Raw genomic sequence first — 23,137 nt, 5'->3', positions numbered from 1 at the left:
GGTCACCACACCCAGGGGAGCCTCAGAATCCTTAGCCGTGCTTGGGAGTTGGTCCCGGGGAAGGAGGGTGGGGGGTAGATCCCTGACATGTCTCCCTCTCAGGGACAAGAGGGTCTGCACCCACCTGTCCGGGCTGTCGAGCCAGCCCTGCCATGGTCCAGGCCTTCCGTTTGGGGCAGAGATCTGAGCAGTTCACTGTGATGATGCCTGCATTGCAAACACACAGGCTCAGGGCATGTCCATCCCCCAAAGCCACCCAGGGGTCTCAGTGTTGAAGTCTCAGCCTGCTTTTGCCCCTTTTGGGTAGGTAGCTGGTTCCACACATATTCGTGGAAGGCCTACTAGGTGCCATGCCTGTGCCAGGTGCTTGGGTGGGAAGCAGATGTGAGTGGGTCCTGACCATCCACTGCCTTCTGTGAGCTTCAGTGAAAGGGGGGAAGTGAGCATATTTCTACTTTTTAAACACTGTTTTTCAATACCTCACTTAAAAGCTGGGTGGGGACTGAGGACACAGGCTATTAGAATCAGACCGGAGTTCAAAATAGACACTGTCATTTGTAAAGCCAGGATATAACAACGCCTGCCTTTTAGGCTTTTGTGAAGGTAAATGAGCTACTGTGCAGTATGCACTGGCACAGTGTTGGCCCACAGCTCACTCTTGTCATAAACTGCCATTCAGAACTGCACAGGGTGAAGACTAAGAATCTGGCTTAGAGTCACACGGCCTGGGCTGCATCCCAGCACCCCACGGGCCAGCTGGGTGACCCTGACCAACAGGTCTCCCTGTGCATGGTAACGAGGAATAGTGATCTCTCGTGGGTGGTCATGAGGACTGAAGGAGTTACGCAGAGCGCACTGAGCAGTGTGCAGGACGGTCTCATTTTGTGTTCGCATTTCAGATCTGATTGGACTTACACCAGCTCAGCATGCCTGGCGTCTTTAGCAACCAGCTTTAGCAACCAGCGTGCAAATCAAGACATAGCTGATCAAACACGTTGTATCAATGCAAGATTATATATATTTATGAGAGCTGTGTTTGGGAGGAGAAAGTGCCTGGTGGGAAAACAGGTGCTTTGAAGCCAGACTGGGGAGGCGGGGGGGTTCGAGTTTAGATTTTCTTGCTTGTATGACCTTGGATGAGTCCCTGACACTCTCAGAGCCTCAGTGACCTCATCTGTTTGTTGGTCATCATGGAAGTTAATGCTGACCGTCTCTCTGCGGAGCATCACCAGACCGTGAGAGAGAGCGCTTCTAGCCTGCCAGACGCTGGCCTAGCAGCTCGGTGCTGATTATCACTAGGGGAAGGCACAGCGTAAAGGTGGAGCTTTAGAATTAGACTGCTTGCTTGGAATTCTGCTTCCAACTAGTAGCTGTGGAATCTTGGTGGGTTCCCTAAGCAATCTGCCTCCGGTCTGTAGAATGGGGCGGGGAGGGGGGAGATGACTGCACCCACCCCTGTGAGCCGCGCCTTGGATTCATGAAGAGGCTTAGCACTGGCCCATCCACAGAGAGTGCCCAATCAACACTGGCTGTTCGCCTGTGAACGCTGAGCCCATTTCATTCATTCTTATGTTCTTAATCCTCAGCAACTGCTTACCTAAAGTCAGGAATGATGGAAGGAGTGGACAAATAAATACGTTTAATTCTGGTCCAAGGTCCTTCCTGATGATCTCGGAGACTCAGTTGAGTCTTCTTAGGGCCTAGCTGGACTCTGTGTCTGCTTTGTCTGCTTATTGTCTGCTTTGGTTTTGGTAAGCTTCAAGTCTGAGGATTCACTCCTGAGTTGGTCTGGAATCGCCCATCAGACTGAAGTTGGCATGAGTCTCACCTCTACTTTCTAACGCTAGGACTCTGTGGATGTTACTGATCCTTTAAGAGCCTTCACTTCCCCATCTGTAAAGTGGGACTAAATTCACCTACTTTTCAGAGTTGTTGAGGTGACTAGATATTACCTACCTGAAAAAGCTTGCCATACAATAGTGATCAGTAAAGGTGGTGGTGACTGTCATCTTATTTTACTTACCTTGAAGCTCCTAGTTCAAGTTGACCCTACCTTGAATATGATCTCTGAACTCTGACATATGAATAATTATTTTCCTCACAGACCTCTACTCTGCCTGTGTGGGCAGTGGCCATGGCTTCCTCTTGTTGCCTGCCTGAGTGGTGCTCTGGGGTGCCGGGCCCTGGGCCTGAGGGCTGACCCTGGGACCTCATTCTCTGTGTCCTCTGCAGCCCCACAGGTCTCCATGGATGCCCGATTAGAGAGTCATTGTGGCAGGAACAAAGTCAGTCCCATTGTGTCCCCACCCATAGATCATTGGTCTGAAGATGACCATAAGCATAGCTTCAGAGTCAGATTGGGCTCCACCACTAGCTTATTTGTTTTGTGACTGTGATTAACTTAGCCTCTCTGAACCTGTTTCTTCATCTATAAAACGAGGATAGCACAAGATCATGCTTGCAAAGGGGCACCAGAGATGACAGTAGTGATGTTGATGATGATGGACCACATCAAATGGCATTGTGACTAAGGACCTCCCCCTACAACATGGGGAGAAGGTGAGCAAAAGAAGTTATCAAATGTCCTAAAAGCTTGAAAGCTGACCTAGATTAAAAAAAAATTAGAGTAAAAATAAGAAGCCCAATAAGGAGAGAAAAGAATCCTCAATGAACCCTATGAACTTCCATCATAGTGACGTCACTATGTAAATTCACAGTTGACTCTATCAGGAAGATACTAAATGGAGCAAAAGGTGATTTCTCCTATGCTTCTAAAATCACCTAACTTTATAATGACCAGATTTTCAATCTTTAAAAAAAAAACTGTTTTTAGTAATTGTAGGAAAACATGAGCAATCAAATTTCCTAATGAAGCACGCTCTAAATATTGGGGGGAAAAAATGTAATCAGCTATCTGATAAAAACTGTGTTGTCTATTTATATCAGTGAATTTTCAACCCTGGCTGTACAAAATATATCATTTGGAGACCTTCTAAAAAAATACTCCTGCCTAGACCCCACCAAAAAATCTTAATCTCTGAGGGCCTGGGTTGGGGCAGGGGGATGAGCATTTTAAAAAAGCTTCCCAGGTGATTCCTACAGCTAAGGTCCACTAGTTTGGATGGATCTTGGTAGTGATCATAAACCTGATTAACCTACTTCGTGACTGAGGCTGTGGCCTCAATCCTGCCCACACATTAGAATCACCAGGGGGCCCTTAAATATTCCAGTGCCCCACCCCAGACTGATGACATACATCCTGGTCTCTGGGACAACTCTCGGGGTTTGGTACTTTTGAAAGCTCCCTAGGTGATTCAGTGTGCAGCCAGGGCTGAAAAGCACTGGACTAAAGAACAGAGTAAAAAAAAAGAAAAAGGGGATCCCTGGGTGGCGCAGCGGTTTAGCACCTGCCTTTGGCCCAGGGCGCGATCCTGGAGACCCGGGATCGAATCCCACGTCGGGCTCCCGGTGCATGGAGCCTGCTTCTCCCTCTGCCTGTGTGTCTGCCTCTCTCTCTCTCTCTCTGTGACTATCATAAATAAATTAAAAAAAGAAAAAAAAAAGAAAAAAAAAAAGAAAAAGAATATGTTCCATAAAATCTTAGCTCATACCTGCATTTTGCAGCAGAAGGAGTGACAATATTATGTAGTTCTGTGGTCAGTTGCTATTTATCCAGGAATGGCTTATGTGTGTTGAAGATAAATTACGGGCCAGTGTTAGGGATGCAGGGAAGGTAGCTAACATTATTAAGCACCTACCATAAACTAGGTATTTTGCCCACATCGTCCCATTTAATTCACACAGTACCCCAGAGAGGTAGGCAGTGTCATCCCCGTCTTATTAGGTGAGGAACTGAGGCTCAGGGAGGCTAACTCACTTCTATCAAGTCACTGAGCTAGTAAACTGGTCTCCAAAATCTGGGCCCTAAGCCATACTGCCCTTCACAGGGTCGAGGAGGGAAGCGTCTCTGTGACTACATGTTAAAGCTAAATGATTTGCTGGATTATCTACTCTTTTTTTTTTTTTTTTTAGTATTTCCCTCTGCTATCCTCCAGAGATGAGAGCTGGCTATACTGCTTGTTCTTTTTTTTTTTTTTTTTAATTTTTTTAATTAAAAAATTTTTTTTATACTGCTTGTTCTGAAGGGATGATCTAGGTATAAATTTATGCTTTATGTTAAAAAAAGAGCATATATCCTAACAATTATTTCATATTTGCTCTTCGTTTAATTTGGCAGTAGGTTCTGAAGCAGCACTGAATTGCTGAATGGTTCTAGCTGGTTCTTTCCCAAGAAAAAGGCAAAGTATCAGAACCAGGATATGTAACTAAATGTTTACCTTGACTAAAAGTTTTCAACCAAGTGACTCTGAAGCAGAGTAAAAAATGAAGACCTAAATAGATTTATGGTGAACAGGCCTGCCAATTATTTGACCCTGTCCCTTGTGCTTCCTATTTCCTGACAATCTTAGTGCTTCCAAATAGATAAAAGACACACCCTCCATTTGCAATCCCTTCCAGCAGAGATGGCTGTCACTAGTGACAGGCAGGCCCACCTCCCTGTCCCCCTTGATAGCCAGGCTGGGTGGGGCTTCCTGCTTCTCCAGCAAACTCCCAGGACCAGCTCTCAGACACACGTCAGACACACATCAGTGACCCGCTGTCCCAAAATCCAGTGCTCCCAGGGCTTTGAAACAGCAATTTACCTATGCTGGATGCTAAAAACAGTTCCAAAAGGAAAAAAAAAAAAATATCCTGAGCAACTTTCTAGATTTATAGCCTTTTTTCCTATTTCACATAAAAGTTTAGATTTACAGAACCCAGGATTTGTACAATTAGAAAAGATGGCTTATTATGTAGATGCAGGTTTCAAACTAGTCAATGATGTGTCCCACTTACTGAACAGTCTTCCGGGACATCTGGGTCAGGAAAGTTCTTTACATAAAACAAAACAAAACAAAACAAAACAACCCTCATTAGGTTTTATTGTCCCCATTTTGCAAGTGAGAAATACGTCTCAGAGATCATAAGTGTCTAGCCTCACAGCTACTAGGTGGCATCACTGGAGCCCTCTGAAACAAGATTGGGTGTTTCCAGAAAGTGTGTCCTGAAGGGCAGTCAGTGGGTTGTGATTTTTTATACTCAGGACCTCTTTGAGAGTGTGTCTGTTGGTCGCTCTCCCTCTGAGAGGAAGCACTTCTGGGATTTTGGCTGAGAAAGCCTGGCTGAAGCCCCACTTAATACCTGGTCCCTACTTCCACCCACTGGGCTCTGCAGATGTGTCCCACAGCCGCTGGTCATCACGCACAAGCATGTCCACTATTACCTCAGCACCTTCACTGTCTCCATCCACTGCACCTGCTCACTCTCCCAGGGGTCCACCCGGACCCAGTCGGACGTCTGCAGGGCCAGCCGGGCCATGGCCACCCGGTGGTGGGCAGACACGAGGTCTTTCTTCCTGTAGTTGTCGTTGACAGGGGAGATGATACCGCCGATCACCTGGTACAGTCCTAGGCAAAGGAGAGCAGTGGTGTGGTATGTGCAGACACTGACTGCCTGGTGGCCTGAATCCAGGCAGGCGCAGAACTCTCTGTGCCTCATCCCGAGTGGGAGCAGACCAGGCATTCTCCCCTGGTAGGCCAGCTCCTTCAGGGGCCGCATGCTTCTCCAGCTTTCTACAGCACAGAGTCATACTTTGGAGAGCAAGGCTGTGAGGATGTGGCCAGACAAGACTCCTAGATAGCAGTGTGGACAGTTAGGGTAAGAATATGCTGGAGGAACATCATGACGTCCTCCTGCATAGGACTTAACAGAGGCACTACCTCCTCTAATCAGGTCTGGGATGATAGTTAGATGCAGTTTCTTAGTCCCAACAGGGGGCTTGTGAATCAAAGATGAAGAGATGGGGTGAGCATGGACCAGGTAGGTGGGAGGTGGGAAGGAGATGGGAAGTGGTGGCTCTAGGAGGCATGGGAAGGCCTACTTTGGGAAAGACGTGTGTTGTGTAGGTAAGTGATGCTGTATGGCTCAGGGACTGGAGAATGGGACGCTTTAAGTTTGGAGCTAGGGTGACATTGTGGAAGCCACGGAGAACAGGAAAGAGTAGAACAGGACTCCAAGAGCCTTGGGTGGGGGCTCCAGCTTCATCACTCTCTAGTCCACCCGAGGCAATTACCAACCTATCTGGAAAAATAAAATACTTAATCATTTGCACTTCAGTTTTCCTGAATGTGAAATGGGATCATACATGCTGGGCGGGACCTTGTGCTAAGGAGACCTATTAGGGAATCCTTATATAGTAAGATGATATTTTAAGTATATGATATATTTTTTAAAATTATAAAATATGCACATAAATGAACACAAAACACATATGGCCTGATAGTTATAAAGTATATCCTGCTTTCATCATCACCTAGATTAAGATATAAGCACTTCTGGCACACCAGATGTTCCCTACCACAGGTCCCACTCTGACGGAAGTTAATCATTCTTACTTTTATAAAATTAATTCTTTCCCTTATAGCTTTACCATGTATTTATGTAGCCTTAAAAAAACAGATTCATTTACCTTCTGAAACTTTTATAAATGGAATCATACTGAATATTTTTGTTTAGCCTTTTTCACTTTATGTAAATAAAATTCCAACCAGTTTTATTGCTGCATAGCCTTCCATTGCAAGATTATATACTAAATAATTGAATTCTTTTACTGTTGACAGACTTGGTTTGAGTCTGGCTTTGGACAATTAAAAAAAACAGTGCCTCTATGGACACTTTTCCACAAGTCTCCCTGTGCACACAGGCATGCATTTCTTAGGACACACACCTAAGAGTGGATCTGCTAGGTTGTAGGGTAGGTGTGATTGCATCTTTACTAGATAATGCTGGACAGTTTTCCAAAGTGGTTGTAGCTATTTACCCTCCAACCAGGGATGTATGAGAGTTTCGTTTGCCCCATGCCATGCCATACAAGGTTATGGTCAGGATCTCCCAATTTGATACATATGTAGTTATATCTCATTGTTTTAAAGTTCATTTTCCTGCTTACTAATGAGGCTGAGCATTTATTTATTCATACATATTATTAAACATTCAAGCTTAAATTTTTTTGAAGCGCCTGTTCAAATCTTTTGCCCATATTTTGTGTTGTCTGCTTTTTTATCATTGATTTGTAGAGTTCTTTATATATTCCAAATACTATAGCCTTTTGTTGGTTATGTGAATCATAAATACCCTCTTGTTTTATGGCTTGTCTTATTGTTCTTTTTTATGGAATCCTTTGAAAATGAAAAAAAGTGAAAGTTCTTAATTTTAATGTAGTTGGGTTGGGTTATTAGTTTTTTCCTTTATTGCTAGGGCATTTTGTATTATGAAGACATTTTCCTATATTATCTCATAAAAGGTTTATAGTTTTGTTTTTTCACGTTTGGGTCTTTGTGCACAATGTGAATCCTATTAAGTTATTTTTCATTTGGATAGTCAATTATTCCAGCAGTGTTTACCAAGAAGACCCCATCCACCCTGCTGGTGCACTGCCACCTGTGTCGAACACCCAGTTTTCATCTGTGCAAGGGCCTGCTTCTCTACTCTCCTGTTCCATTGTCCTATTTGCCTGTCCTTGTACTTTGCTTTATATAGCTTTATTACACATCTTGATATCTGGTTAAGCAAATCCTCCCACCTGGTTCTTCTTCAAGACTGTCTTGGCAATTCTTGACTTTTTGTATTTTCCATATAAATTTTACAACAAGCTTGTCAGATTCCACAAATGAAACACTACCCCTTGCCCCTGCCCTACCCCGAGAAATTTCAATAGGAATCGAACTGAATTTATAATTCAATTTAGGGAGGACTCATGTCTTTACAATTTTTAGCCTTTTAATAATCCACAAGCACGGTGTATCTTTCCACTTGTTTAGATTTCCTTAAATATATTTAGATAAAGCTTTACAGTTTTTCTTGTAGAGGACTTAAACATCTTTTGTAAGATTTATTCCTAGACACTTGATTTTTTGGATGCCACTATAAATGGCATTTAAAAAATCTTTTTTATGGGGCACCTGGGTGATTCAGTGTTTGAGGGTCTGCCTTCAGCTCAGGTTGTGATCCGGGGGTCCTGGGATAGAGTCCCACATTGGACTCCCCATGGGGAGCCTGCTTCTCCCTCTGCCTATGTCTCTGCCTCTTTGTGTCTCTCATGAATGAATAAATAACAGCTTAAAAAGTTTTTCATTATATTTGTTGCCAATATATAGAAATAGGATTTAAGCATCTTGGATGCATGTCTAGTAACCTTGCTAAGCCCTCTTATTCTAATTGTTTATCTGTATAGTCTTTTGAATCTTCTGTTCAAAATGTACTATCTGAAAATACTGAAAATTTGCCACATTTCCAATCCCTGGATTTTGTTTTTCTTTCTTTTTTTAAAAATATTTTATTTATTCATGAGAGACAGAGAGAGAGAGAGGCAGAAGGAGGCTCCATGCAGGGAGCCCAATGTGGGACTCGATCCAGGGACTCTAGGACCACGACCTGAGCCGAAGGCAAACGCTCAACCACTGAGCCACCCAGGCATCCCTAGCTTTTGTTTTTCTCACTACACCACTGAAGACCTTTCGCATATGCCGGATAGAGGTGGTGTTAGCAGGCCTCTTTGCCTTATTGCCACTATCAGAGGAAAAGCTTTTGAGTTTCAGAATTGCATACGATATCTGCTGCAAGTTTTCTGTAGATCTCCTTTTTCAGTTGTAGCAAAGACCATGCCATGTGTTCATTAAAACTCTTTCTCCCTCTTTCTGGGCACATAGGAAGCTAATATATCTGTTCTTGAAATTAGGTTGGGTTTATGTGATCTCACTGAGCTGTAAGTCAATGGGATGTGGGTGGAAGTGATGTATACCCCATCTAAACTTGGCCATAAAAACTCTGCTGACCCTCCAACTCTTTTATAGTGAATCTGAAAGCTATAATTAAGGAAGCAAAGCCATGGGTGGGGCTTACTAGGATTCCTGAGACACAGCTGGGCAGGGAATTGCCCTGCAGCTCTTCAGGATATACGTGGGATTTATCTGATGAGAGAGAAAAGTTCTTTAATGTGCTAAGCTCTTGAAATTGGGGGATTTGTTATGGTAGACTAACCTGGTCTATCCTGACAAATATGTTACTTTAAGAGACATTCCCAGATATTTCCAGTTTAGGAGCTTTTGCCATAAATGAATTTTATCGAATGTTTTCTCTGCAACTCTTGAAACGATGGTGTGATTTTTGTGTTATTTTTGACTACTTGCCAGTCAACGCCCCTGATTAATCATTTGTAGGGGGTAGGGGGCTCCCCCAGGTGTAAAACAGATATGCCCTCCTCCAGAGAGGCTTCATGTTTGTGTTTCCCAGGTCCCTGGAGTTATTAAAAGTCACGGATGACCTTAAATGAGATTGTCGACTTAAGCTTCTTTTTGACTAATTCAGGCAAGGGGCTGCAAATCTGAGCAAAGCCTGATGTGCGGCCATTTCTTCCCATTGATAATTTATCCTTGCCTTTTTCTTCTTAAGCTTGACTTGGTACTAAGGCTTCTCTGCAGTCCACTAGGATTAGGGGAAGAAGGGGTAAGATCTATACCCTGAGAGTGTAGCTCCTTGGGAGGACCAGCTTAAGATAGGGGAAATTACCCACCAGGCCCCTCAGCCTGGGAATGCTCTAGCCTTTGTTTTTCTGTATATATATATATTTTTTTTTTGTATATATTTTTTTATTGGAGTTTGATTTGCCAACATATAGTATAACACCCAGTGCTCATCCCATCAAGTGCCCCCTCAGTGCCTGTCACTCAGTCCCCCGACCCCCACCCACCTCCCCTTCCACTACCCCTTTGTTTGTTTTCCAGAGTTAGGAGTCTCTCCTGTTTTGTCACCCTCTCTGATTTTTCTCACTCATTTTCTTTCCTTTCCCCTATGATCCCTTTCACTATTTTTTATATTCCCCGTATGAGTGAAACCATGTGATGACTGTCCTTCTCCGATTGTTGGAGAGGATGGGAGAAAGGGGAGCCTCTTGTACTGTTGGTGGGAATGTGAACTGGTGCAGCCACTCTGGAAAACTGTGTGGAGGTTCCTCAAACAGTTAAAAATAGACCTGCCCTACGACCCAGCAATTGCACTGGTGGGGATTTACCCCAAAGATATAGATGCAGTGAAAGACCACAACACCTGCTCCCCAATGTTTATAGGCTCTAGCCATTGAATTCTTTCTCTCTTGGCTTGTATGGCCACTGATTCAAAGCTTAAGTGAGCAGTACTGGCAGGTGCCCACAGGGCATCAGGGGCTCTGACGGTCTAATAGCCTGCTTACTTACTTCCCTCCCTGGTTGGTTGTAGAGGTTTGTCTCTCAGCTGGTCTGAGACATCCCCACCTTTTGGCTTTAACAGTGAGGTTTAAAAATGTTCTACTCACCATTTATTTTTGTTTTAGTGGGAGAGTTGATCCAAAGAAGGCAGCCTGACATCACCCCCGCCCCCACCACCACCACTCCCACACTTGCGGGGAAGCTGAGAGTTCTCTGATGCTTTTTTTTCCAGCCCTGGTGAACCTGGTTGCCCTGGGCCCCTCCTTCCTGGAGGCTGAGCCATCCACTGTACCAGGGGGATGAGAATAAGGAAAGATGTTCATCTTTTGACTTCCAGAACTGGCTCCTAAAACTCATTTCAGAGGAACACTGTTGAAGGTTAAACCTTTCGTTTGTAAGAATCAGGGTTTGTTGATTTAAGTTTTAAAAGTTAGCCCTGAAAAATATCAAGAATCAGAGTCTGGGGAGTCAGAGCACACAGTTTTACTAAAATCCACAGAGTGGTAAGGACAGAATATGAAAATGAAAGGAAAAGCCCCTTCTGGATCAAAGGTGGGGTTGGGGGGAGGAATGAGCAGTAGGCATAGGGAAGAACCTGGTAGAAAAGGTTAGTGGTGGCCAAGAATTTAGACCCAAGTCGAGACCTGCTCCCTACACCCTCTTACCCTTCAGAGACTAAACCTTGTGTGTGTTGGGTGGGGGACGGCATAGTTAAGAGGCTTAGTGAATTCTGGAAACTGCAGAGCAGGTGGGCTGGTATTTTGCTTCCCACTTGTAGTTTGAGGGGGGTCCATCGTGCTCCGTGTCAGTACAGCAGTACAGCATCAACTCAGAAATGGCAGCGTGACATGTATGGGCAGAGAGGGCTTCAGGAAACATCCCCTCCCCTGCCTTCAGCGGGGAGTGGCAGACATGCAAAGAAAATGCCCAAAGCTCTTTGAGAGGAGGAGCACGAGAGGCTGAGGGTGGACAGTCAGCTGGGCTACTTTGGGGGGAGGGGCGAGGTGGCTGGCAGGGGTACAGGGTGTACAGTGCAAAGCCAAGGACAGTGGTGGTGTTAGAACCAGGGAGAGCCCAGGCATGGGCCCAGACAGGTGCGGTGATGCCATAGTCAGGAGAGGCTGGGGAGACTTCTGTAGCGGAGGCAGAGAGGATAGAGGCCAGTGCCCAAGGTCCAGGGCACGTCTCTCAGCTGGAGGGCATTCAGGGCCAGATGCCCCTTTTTCAGATGCCAGGATGACAGACCATCTATGATGCTTAATTCACTTTTGGGGACATAGGCAGTAAAAGATTAATTTGATTAAAAATTGACCTATAACAAGGAGTTTAAGATCAGGAGGTATCTTGAAGCGGCAACCTTTTTGTTTGTTTGTTTGTTTTTTACCATTCATGGAAATGGTGGCTTAAGAGCAAGGTGAGTGTTCTAGAAAGCAAAGTAAGTTCTATTTTTGTATATCTGAGTCCTAGATCATGCATGGAATATGATCTTTTCCCCCCCACTTTAGAAAAAGTAGAGGCCAACTTCTGTAGAATGCCCACTTTCTTGGGCAATTTACGTATGTTTAACTTTCACATTAATCTCTGGCTGGCACCAGGCGGCCCTCCAGGCAGCTCTGTCAGGCATCTTGGATACTCAGGTGTCGCCTTAGATGGCTTAGCTCCTCTTCACAGGGCGGGTGGTATAAGGAGAGATCAGTGCTTTGTTATTTTTATTGACTGTCCTCTCCTGGGTGCTACAACAATCTGGGCTAAAACTCCTTGCCCTCCAAATGGTCATGAGCTCAAGGCTCTTCACTTTCCCACAGTCCCTGTGTCTCTTCTCACAGGACCCCCTTCTCCCTATGTAGACGCAGGTACTTCTCCGGTGGCCCCACTGCTGCCCAGACACACCTCCACTATAGCATTTGTAAAGATCCGTTCATCTTTCCCATGAGACAGATAGCTCTCCAAGGATGTGAACCTGACTTTTAATGCTGGGTAACCTGACCAGCACATCTCTTAGGATGAAGCTATCCTGTCCTTTGGGGTTACCATAGCGATATATGGCTGTGAGTTGAACATGGTGGATAGAATTCCTTATTTATCTCCACCTCTGTTCTAATAAAATGGCAACGAAGGAATACAATACATATGAAATCACAAGGGCAAAAAGAGTAGGAAAAGAGACAACGATGGATGGGAAAGCTCAACACAATTTGGGAAGCTATAGAGACAATGCACAATGGTGACCGAGCAAGTGGAGTGTGCAGGCAGCAAAGGAGGGGAGAGGCAAGGTGCCTTGCATGGCAGCAGTGCTGAGTACCTCTGGAACTGGAGAAGGGGGTGCCAGAGGGCCTGAACACAGGAGGACCAGTTCAGAGTTTGCCTAAAGCGCCCTTAGATCCTACCTATTCCCCCATCCTGGCAGAGGCTGGATGTCTGCTTTCTGCTGAGGTTGGACCGGAGAGACTCTTGCCTCCTGGAGACCAGCACAGGTGAGAGGAGGGAAAAGTACCATCCTTTAGACAGAAGGATAAATTTTTGACTTCCAGAGTAGACAGAGAAGACACCTACCTCACATTTAGGGGTCTTGGAACCAGGGCCTGAGCATATGGCCATGAGGCCCGCCAGCTTCACCCACCTACTCAAAGCTTCCAGCCAGCATTTAGGGCCTGATCTGTGAATATGAGCAGATAGCCTAAGAAGAGACAAATTTTAGAAAGGTGCTAACCATGAAAAAGAGCCCCAAACCACCACCACCAGCATATACTGCACAAAGGCAGTCGATGCAGAGAACAAAAGGAAATTTCAAAAATCTCCAAATCCTATTGTCAGGAGGATAGATAAGCCCATCCGTGAAACATGAATGGGATGCTTTAAAAGGGGCAATCAGAAAACAGGAAGAAGCTTTTAGAAATTGAAAAATATCCATCCACTCATTCAACAGTATTTACCAACTGCCCGTTCCATGCCAGGTACTAAGTATGCGAGGTGCTGGGGACATACAACGATGACGAAGCAGACCGAGTTCCGTCCTCATGGACATAACATTCTGGTGGATGACAGCAGCAATAAAGTAAGTTTGTGGAAGAATCAGAAGGTCAATTTGAGGAAATTATGTGCCAATAAGACAAAACTGGAGGACTGACCCAGGAGGTCCAACAGCTAAGTATTACAGAAATTCTTGGAAGAGAAAAGGAGGAGGAAAACATCACAGAAATAATGTTTTCCCAGACTAGAAGGGCTTAAGTTTTCAGAGCTGAATATCCTCTGACAGCTCAGCACTTTGAAGGAAAGAGAGTGCACAACCATCAGAAAACTTCAGACCATCAGGTTTAAAGAAAAGATTCCAAAGGTTTGGAGGGGAGGGGAGAGGGCGGAAAAAAAAAAAAAAAAAAAAAAAAAAAAAAAACAACCACCAGAGGTCCAACACACAGGACTGGGATGCAGAATAGAACTGGATTTCTCAACAGCAATTCTGGGATCCGGAAGACAGTGGAGCAAAGCCTTCACATTGTCAAAGAGAAATTATTTCCAACCTAGAATTCTGTATTCAGCCAAACAACCGAACAATTAGAACAGGGATCAGCAAACTTTATCTATTAAAAGAGAGACAGCAAATAGTTTAGGCTTTGTGAGTTGCCTACAGTCTTTGTCAAGTATCAACCTCCTCCCTGCCCCCCCCCCCTTTTTTAAGATTTTATTTATTCATGAGAGACAGAGAGGGGCAGAGACAAAAGGCAGAGGGAGAAGCAGGCTCCATGCAGGAAGCCCATGCGAAACTCAATCCCGGGACTCCAGAATCATGCCCTGGGCTGAAGGCAGGTGCTAAACCGCTGAGCCACCCAGGATCTCCCCCACCCCCAAACACCCCTTTTTTAAACAATTCTTTTAAAATGTAAAAAAACCAAAACCAAAAACCCACTGTTAGCTCACAGAAAGAAGGAAAACAAACTGTGGACAAGAGTTGGCCCATGGGCTGTAGTTTACTGATCTCTGAACTGGAGGGTGGAATAAAGTTGTGTTCATATATGCAAGGTCTCAGAAACTGTATCTCCCATCGATCCTTTCTCAGAAAGATGCTGGAGGATGCACTCCACCAGAATAGGAGTAAACCAAAAAAAGAAGGCACAGGATCTGAGAAATCCAAGATCCTTCCACACCAGGGGAGGCGAAGGGAATCCCCAGGGAAACAGGGCAGGGAAATCCCAGAGGACAACCCTGTAGGAGCACAGCGAGCTCACTGTCCAGACAGGGGCCAGAGGACCCCAGGAAGGGTATGAGCAGAAAGAAAATGTGACAGATTACGTGACGAGTCTCTGTATACACTAAGAGGAGGGTTGAAGATCTTTTGGAAAATTTGGAACTGAACTAGTGATAGGTATAAGGAACATAAGGAAACAAATAAATGAGGCAATTATTAACTCTAGGAAGAACCAAAGTTTATTCGAGATGTGCTGCAATCATAGTGTATACTACGTGGCTAAATTAATGACATTTACACAGACATAAATGTCAACAATATTACTTTAGCCTAGAGTTGTGAGCCAGTCAATTTGGGAGCACGTGGTGGAGATGAAGTGTGAGTGTGAGGGTAGAGGTGTGAGAGAGCTAAATCTTCATCTTTCATAATTGGAAGGCAACAGATAATATCTAAATCTGAAAAATTGAGAAACACAGGGTAAGCTTATTATATAAAACTAGGGAGACACATACTAGAGAAAACTGCTGAAAAAAGTCAAATATGACTGCTTTGGGAACTAAGAATCAGGGGTAAGGAGGGATGGCACAAAGTTACCATAAGCCTTATAGCAACGTAACTTCTATCATATACATGTTTTATAAACACAGAAAATAAGTTTAAAATGAATGCACTTTCTAGAAATACTTCAGTATACTGAAAAGTTTACAGAACAAAACACATCCAAGAAATTACTATTGTTTATACTTTGGTTAACTGTCTTTTTCTTTTATGTTTTTCTTCATATAATGTAAATTCCACTTTGGTATCTTCTTTATTTAGATTATATCATAAGCATTCTTGTTGGCCATTAGCACTCTTGAAAATATCACTCTTAATGGCTAATAATGGAGATACATAATGTACTTGAATTGATATATTGTGAGCATCTTTGTACATCTTAGTTGCAATTTTTAGATGCATTATTAAGATAATTAGAAAAATGAGTGGCTTGAACCTTTTTTTTTTTTTTTTTTTTTTTTTTTTTTTTGCTACATCTTGCTAAACTGCTTTTTGGAAATTCTAAACAAGGGGAGAGCACCACCAGCATGGTAGGAGAACCCATTTTACTGCATACTGGCTAGTGCTGGGATTACTCATTTAGAAACATCTTTGCCAATCTGCAGGAACTTTTTGTGGTTTAAAATTTGCATTTGAGGGATGCCTGGATGGCTCCGTGGTTGAGCATCTCTGCCTTAGGCTCAGGGTATGATCCCTGCTGCCTGGGATCCCATGTTGGGCTCCCTACAGGGAGCCTGTTTCTCCCTCTACCTATGTCTCTGCCTCTCTGTCTCTCATAAATAAATAAAATCTTTAAAAATAAAATTTGCATTTAAGATTATTTATGTGATTTTTATTACTTATTAGACATGGATTTCTGTGGTTGTGAACCACTTGTTCAAACTCATGGTCTTTTTATTATGTGTATGAACTCTTTTTTAACAAGTATAAGAAATGTTTTCCTGTTGGGTCTGCTGGCACCGCAGAGAGGATTCTCTTCCATATTCTAGACCTCTCCCCCAACTCTAGTCTGGCTGCTGGGAATTTGTTCTGGGTCTTCACCCAACTAACACTCCCCACATCTTAGTGAAATAAAGCCTCAATTGGTCCTCTCAGGGATGCTTCTCTCATTTCTCTGACTGGTGTTGTGCCTCTGCCCTACTTGCTTGTATCAATTCTTTATCTCCTTTTGTAATTTTCATATCCTTATCTTTTTCTTGAGTTCTAGAAAAATCCCTTGGACTGGTGTGTGTGTGTGTGTGTGTGTTTTCCTTAAGATTTTATTTATTTATTTTGAGAATGAAAGAGAAACAGGCTCCCCGCTGAGTAGGGAGCCCGAAACAGAGCTTGATTCCAGGATGCTTGGATCATGACCTGAGTTGAAGGCAGACACTTCACAGACTGAGCCTCGTAGGTGCCCAACCTTGAGCTGGTGTTCTAATTCTCAATTTAGTTGCCAGAAATCACCTCCCTCCTGCCTTAGCTCCACTAAGCGTTAATTTGGCAATAATGTTTTTCATCCCAAATGTCCTTCACTGTCCTCAGACTGCTGTTTTTCCCCCATAGACTGCTCTTCTACTATGATCACATTTTTCTCTGGAGTCTCATTGAGAACCAGAAATTTATTTATTTTATCTTTCTAAGTCCCTTGGCCAGAATCTGAATGCTAGGACCATCTTTGGAAGGGCAGTTCCTTTTCATATGACCTGTTACTTTTCTCTGACTAGTTCACTGCCTCCAGAAAGGTGTATCTGTCCCTTACGGGCTGCTGGGCAGCCCTGTTGCAGTCTGGGTAGGTTCCTGATTAATTATTATATTCACAGCAAAAGGATAAGGGCAACATTTAGGTTTACTGTGATTTTTCTTTGCATCTCAGAAATACGCTTGCTTGTGTAGTAGAAGGGGCTATAGATCAAAGGAAATATCCATCAATGGGAAATCTCCCTCCCACCAAGGTTTATTTTTAGTATCTTAAGAATAGTAAATATATAGTGTAGGAAATCAAAGGGACTTTTTCCTTAAATACTTAAGGGAAAAAATACTTGAGGGACTGTTCTATTTCCTTTTTGAAATACCGTGTCTCCCCCACCACTGATTTCCTCTTACTATATATTATCTTTTTACATACTTTGTGTTCCACTGTGCTGTACAAAATCAGTATCACCCTCCTGAATCACTTTTTTAAAAGTTGTATTTTAATGTCTCATAAAGCTTTCTGAGCACTTGGTTAGCCTTCTAGGTGAACCTGGGGATACTTTTCTCAAGTTAAATAAAGAAAAATAGCCATGGGTATTTTTGCCGGAAAGCCCATCAATAACTGGCCATTCCCCTGAGAAGCTGCTCGTATTTGCATTTAGTTAAATCTCTCAGCAGAGGGGCAGAGCCACTCCCTCCGTGCCCTTCACGTTTCTAGTTCATGTTAGTCCTGGGGACAGGTGTCCTTGACGGTTTCTCTGGGGGATAATTTTTTCCTTATGTTTTATATAATATATAGGTCATATGTATTTTTATATATGTTATATATGTATTATATGTATGTCATGACATTGTATTGCAACTGTTATGTAGCAAACTCTTTTGGTTTATTTTTAATCTGGACTACCTTACTAAATGTATTTGTTCTGCTTGGCTTTCAAAGGCTTCCCCTGGATTTTCTAGGGATCCAGTAATACCACTTGCAAATAATGAAAACTGAGTCTCCTATCTGTAAGTCTATTTATTTTTTTGACTGATGCCATTAGAAAGTAATGGTGGTGACCAGGCATTCTTTTCTATTTCCTTGCTTCTGTGGGAATGCTTCTGAAGTGTTATGCCATTATATGTCATGCTAGATAAGTATCCTTATAGTTCTAATTTACTAAGAGCTTAAAAAAAAATCCCTAAGTAGGTGTTGGATTTTATTGAATGACTTTTAAGTGTGTATTGAGATGATGATTTAGGTTCCATAAAAATATATTGTCTTAGTAATGCGATATATTAATAGATATCTTTATGGTATATTGTCCTTGAATACCTGGGATAAATGCTACCTGGTCATGTTGAATTATTCTTTTATTAGCAATTTGATAACCTACTACTTTATATGGGTATTTTGCATCCCAGATTATACTGTTAAACACCAGCTGTAATGCCACAATATCTTTATCCAATTTTCTTTGTTCTAGAAAATGGCTATGGTAGATTGAATTATGGGTCCTAATTCCTCACTCTGTCATTAGAGTATTACACACACCCCTGCCACAGCCTCACAAAGGATGTACTTCCCCACCCCTTGACTTTGGGCTTGGCTGTGAGACTCCCTTTGGCTAATAGCAAAATAGCAAACTAGCATATGTGAGATGAACGAAAATTCAAAACTTGCTTGCTGGGTGGGACTTGCAATCCCGTGCCTGTGCCATCTCCAGGAGAAGGTTATGTGAGGTAGTCACTACCCTCTTCTATTTTCCTAGACCCAGAGTTACTTAAATTAACCAGTGAGAATTTGATAACATATAGTTTGTGGCACTTAGCTGGTGCTCAGCAATTGTCACCCCCTCCACCCCCTTGCCTGGTGCATCAGCAGAGGAGGGAATTGCAGTGGGTCATGTTCTCCTACTATGGCCACTACATTACCTCCTGGCATGCATGCTCTTCCAGGGCCCAACCACTTCTCCATTGAACGTCTGTGCCTTTCCCCCTTGGACCTGGGTGAGCACTGGTGAATGTTGAACCCAGAAGCAGAGGTGATACTATGTCATTGCTGAGGCAAGGTCATAAAAATGCCATGCACACCTGACGGGATGAGCACTGGGTGTTATGCTATATGTTGGCAAATTGAACTGCGATAAAAAAAAGATGTCATGCACGTCCACCTTAAGATCTGGGGACACTCGGTTTGGGGGCCCAGCTGCCAGGCTGTGAAAGCCCAAGCTAGCCCATGCAGAGACCTCCATAATGAGGCTGTGAAGCCACCTGTACATGCCATGGTCAACATCCCTGCCAATACCTGGCATCAATGGCCAGATGTGTGGGTAAACAAGTCTCCGGATGACTCCTGGCCCCAGCTGTCTAGTCACTCCTGGTCTTTGAGGTCTTCTTAGCTGAGTCCCCAAATACTGTGGGGCAGAGACGGGTCATTCGCACTGTTCTTGTGTCCAAATTCCTGACCTACTGAATCTGTGAGTGTAATACAATGGTCAATTGACGTCACTGAGTTTGGGGTGGCTTGTTATGTAGTAATAATAACTGGGAACAGGAATGGAGATTCAGAAAAATTGTATCATTTTCCTGTGGTTATACTACCAGCAAATGGCAGGACTGGAATCCGAATCGGGTCTGTCTATACTTTTTCTGTTGCATTGAACCGGTGACTGACACTGAGGTTCAGAGATCCCTAAGCCAGCCAGAACTAAGGAGGGCACCACTCGGTAGCTCCACCTCTGTGTGTATGTGGCCCCAAATTAGATCACTCTGGGGGTATGACAGAGATTTCCACCCCCTCTAGAGCTGACCATGTCCCCCAGCAAGACTGGGCTTCCATAAAATGTTACTGCTTCTTAAAATGCTAGCAGCCTCACAAACCGCAAAGCAAGTCTTAATAGCATTCCAAAGTGTAAAGAAAGACCTCATTATTAGCACAAAGAATGTTTTGGCACATTTATCAGCATTTTATTAAGAATTACCATATGTACTTAAAACTATACTAGTCCAAACAACTGAGAGAAGCGTTAGGTGATGGTTTGGCTGGCTCCTACTGCACCCCTGGCCCCTGGCACGCTCCACCCCTGCTCAGAGAAACCCAGCATCCCTGTGTGCGCAGGCACGGTCCAACCCTTACCCACTTCGTGGACCCTTCTGGCCCTTTTCTTCTTTCTTTGGTTGTGCTGGCTGAAAAGCACCTTGGGAAACAGGGCCTTTGGAAGGCAAAGGACTCTTAAGACATATCAGGAACAAGTGTTGCAAGTGCTGCAAGGACCCAGGTAAACAAGGAAAAGGAAGCCAGAGTGACGATGAGCAGGTTGAGGAAAAAAAAAAAAAAAGACCAAGATCTCAACCAAATGGCTCTGCAAGTTTTACAAAGAGCTTCTTGTGATTAAACTTGGCCTCCAAAGTAAGTCTGGGAAACATGATTTGGAAAACATGAGGCTGTTGAGGCTTTAAGGCCATTTTGGCACACTCCTGTTTATTCTCTTCATCACGTTCTGCTTTGTGGTTGTCCGCTCCTTTAGCCAGATGGCTCCTAGTGCTCATGGTCCAGATGAACTTGAGACGGCCTGTTTCTTGCTCTGCTCTGCGTGCTGCTGGCCAGAAGCACCCCTCACTTTCAGAGGCCACTAAATGTCTGGATCAAGGAAGCCTGGGGCGGCGGGGGTAGGGGGGTACAGATCCAGAAGTTTGGGGCATCCCAAGCAGAGCTGCGGTCCTCTGGCAGTGCAGTGGGTGCCACGGAAGTGTGACCACCCTCCCTCCCCCTTCAGTGCCTGTGGACTAAGCGGCTCTGTCTGCCCTCGTGTCCCTCACAGCTTTCTTTCAACCAGCATGCTCTTCCTGCACACTACAAAGCCCCCTCTGGTTTCCAGAATCCTTCAATGCCTGAGCTTGTCAGTGTGAGGTTTCTCTTTCTTTCGGTTCCAAAGGTCATGCTTTCTTTGTGTGCGACTTCTTAAAAACTTGGCGAGGTAAACAACAAAGCAGCAATATTTCATAGGATTTAAACTTCCTTTCTGGTCCTGGAGAGCAAGGCCATTTTGATTTCCTCTCTCCTGCTCCATTCATTCTCTACAACTGGTTTTCCAGAGTCTCAGGCGCTTGGTCCATTTTCTGGGAGTGCTGACGAAGCCTCTGATGGGGTGGCTGGCTCCTTGGGGTCCCATGTGCTTTCAGGGTATCAGAACCTCTTTCTTATGTGTGCTTTTGTTTTCCAACATTTAACTCCTGGCTACGTCTCTCTGCCTGGTGAACAGAATGAGTCTCCTTTCAGACTAGGTAGATTTTAAAAAAGATCTTGCCAGAACTCCCAAATGCTAGAGTCTTGAGGCTCCTCAGAAACTCATTGCTTTCTCTTTGGGGGCCTTAGATCTAGCAGTAACTGTATATAGGAAAGGAGGCGGTGGGGGGGGGGGGCAGGTTGTAATCAGGCACTTCTGGCTTGATGTGTAGTCTGCTGAAGGAGTCATGGGAAAGCAGCCCACAACACTGCGGTGGGCAGCCTCTATACATGGCATCTCTGGATGTGCAAAGCAGCCTCATTTCCCACTGATGAGTTACTGCTCCTGGGCAATATGCCACAACTGTGCTCTTAAGACAGGTTTTGTAGTGGCAGGAGCTTCAGGGCGGGTAGGCAGAGGCATACCTCAAGACTCAGCGCTCAAGGCTCCTCCGTTCTGCTGCTTAAGAGCTGTGTTAGCTGGGGCAAATTACTTAACCTCTCTGTTTTCAGTCGCTTTACCTGAGTCCAATGAGCTAAGGTAGGAGACAAAGCCCAGTTCAGAGCAAACGCTGGTTGTTTGAAGGGTATATTAGAAATATCCATTGAACTTGAATTTCCCCTACCTATTCCTTGTTTTTACCACAAACACCATGTCTCTTAAAATAAGAGAGGGCCCCACACATTTATTTAGCTGGCAGCTTGGCATGCACTTTAAGCTAGGTAGTGTATCAGCATGATAAACTCTGAAATGAATACTGTGCGAGCCCTGTCCTCATGGGGGGGGGGTGTTCAGTCCTGGGGGAGACAGAGAGTCACCACAGGTGGTCAGTGGAGGGCAGAGGTGCACAAGGAGCCCAGAAGAGGCTCTAAACAGGTGGAGATTTTTTTTGGAAGAAGAGACCCCTAAACTGAGTTACGTATGATGCAGAAAGTATATATGGTAACCTAAGAAAGGTAAAGCCTTAGGGGATCCCTGGGTGGCTCAGCGGTTTAGCGCCTGCTTTCGGCCAGGGTGTGATCCTGGAGTCCTGGGATCAAGTCCCACGTTGGGCTCCCTCCATGGAGCCTGCTTCTCCCTCTGCCTGTGTCTCTGCCTCTCTCTCTCTCTCTGTATCTCTCATGAATAAATAAAATCTTAAAAAAAAAAAAGGCAAAGCCTTATTAATCAAATCCATTCTTTCTACTCTAACTATATTGAATAGAGACTTTTAAAAAAAGTCTTCAGAACAACCGAAGCTTGATGACTCCTTGATTCTGCACTAATATCCTTGCCCATTTCTTGATACGTTTTCAATTTACCTTCATGGTAATTTACACTCAAGGAAACTGTCCAAGATCTGCTAAGGGATTCAATAAAATAGGTCACAGAGTTAAATGCTGTGGTGAAACACAGGGTTTAATTTTATGGATAAAATATAAATTGCTTGGCTGCCTTTTTGCATTATTCGTGTTAAGACTAAGGATCACTCAGTGAATGGGAATGGATCACTGTAAGAGTGAGGAAGCCATTTTCCTAATTCTAGAAGCATACCTGGTGGGGTTGTGGACTTTGCTCTTGAGGTTAACAGTCGCTGCATTAGGGAAGAGACCTTGAGTAGCCTGTTAGCCCACCTCTACCAGCTGCTACAGGAACAAGGAGCCTGAAGCTGGAATTGTTCCTAAGACTGACAGTGGGGGGAAGAGGAGGAAGACAGCATGTTAACACCAGCCTTTTTCCTGATTATTTCTTGAAGTGAGTCTGCGCTGATTGATGTCATTGTTAAAAATGCATATTCTGGACTGCGCCTGGATCTGCTCTCTGGCAGGAAGGTTGGGAACTTAGATTCTTCCCAAGCATCCCGGGCGGTTGTGAGATGCCCATGGAGATCTGTGGGGCAGCACTGACTGTAGAGGAAACACTCCCTTTCAGTTACACAGGATCTTTTGTTAGCCCACCACTGGGCTCTGAAGTGAAGAAGGACCACTTTGCTGTAAGGGCCAAATGACCTATGTTATGAGTATGGAATAAAAGGATAAAGTCAATTGCATCTCAATGAAAAATATTTAGTGACAAAAAGAAGGATTGGGTTTCCTAGGTTGTAAATGTTTTATAGAACTTAATACAGTTTCATTTTTGAGGTTGGTTTCTAATAATACCCTTAATTTACCTGGTTAATGTACTCATCGGTC

The 23,137-nt window shown here is 44.1% G+C and overlaps 1 protein-coding gene and 1 long non-coding RNA gene across 24 annotated transcripts in view; one reads left to right on the top strand and one right to left on the bottom strand.

Moving 5' to 3' along the window:
* The window catches only part of NMNAT3 (nicotinamide nucleotide adenylyltransferase 3), a 114,392-nt gene that overhangs the window by 6,937 nt on the left and 84,318 nt on the right, over positions 1-23,137 (bottom strand). For 6 of the 22 annotated variants that reach the window (XM_072792514.1, XM_072792513.1, XM_072792512.1 and 3 more), the window contains 4 exons: positions 12,728-12,838; positions 5,324-5,507; positions 4,897-4,932; positions 125-207 (listed from right to left, as the gene is read on the bottom strand). The exons of 2 other annotated variants lie outside the window; for them this stretch is intronic. In XM_072792514.1, coding sequence (XP_072648615.1) covers positions 125-207; positions 4,897-4,932; positions 5,324-5,507; positions 12,728-12,838 — 414 coding nt within the window. The remainder of the gene's footprint in view (positions 1-124; positions 208-4,896; positions 4,933-5,323; positions 5,508-12,727; positions 12,839-23,137) is intronic. 14 more of the 22 variants (XM_072792527.1, XM_072792522.1, XM_072792521.1 and 11 more) reach the window with 5 other exon arrangements.
* LOC140613945 (uncharacterized) overlaps positions 1-23,137 on the top strand; it is an 82,296-nt gene that overhangs the window by 25,914 nt on the left and 33,245 nt on the right. For both annotated transcript variants that reach the window (XR_012014874.1, XR_012014873.1), the window contains exons 3-4: positions 13,295-13,395; positions 17,699-17,766. This is a non-coding gene — a long non-coding RNA (uncharacterized lncRNA). The remainder of the gene's footprint in view (positions 1-13,294; positions 13,396-17,698; positions 17,767-23,137) is intronic.

The sequence above is a fragment of the Canis lupus genome, chromosome 22 (assembly GCF_048164855.1).
Source record: "Canis lupus baileyi chromosome 22, mCanLup2.hap1, whole genome shotgun sequence".
Lineage (NCBI taxonomy): Eukaryota > Metazoa > Chordata > Mammalia > Carnivora > Canidae > Canis > Canis lupus.
This window is presented reverse-complemented; position numbering and strand designations above follow the sequence as displayed.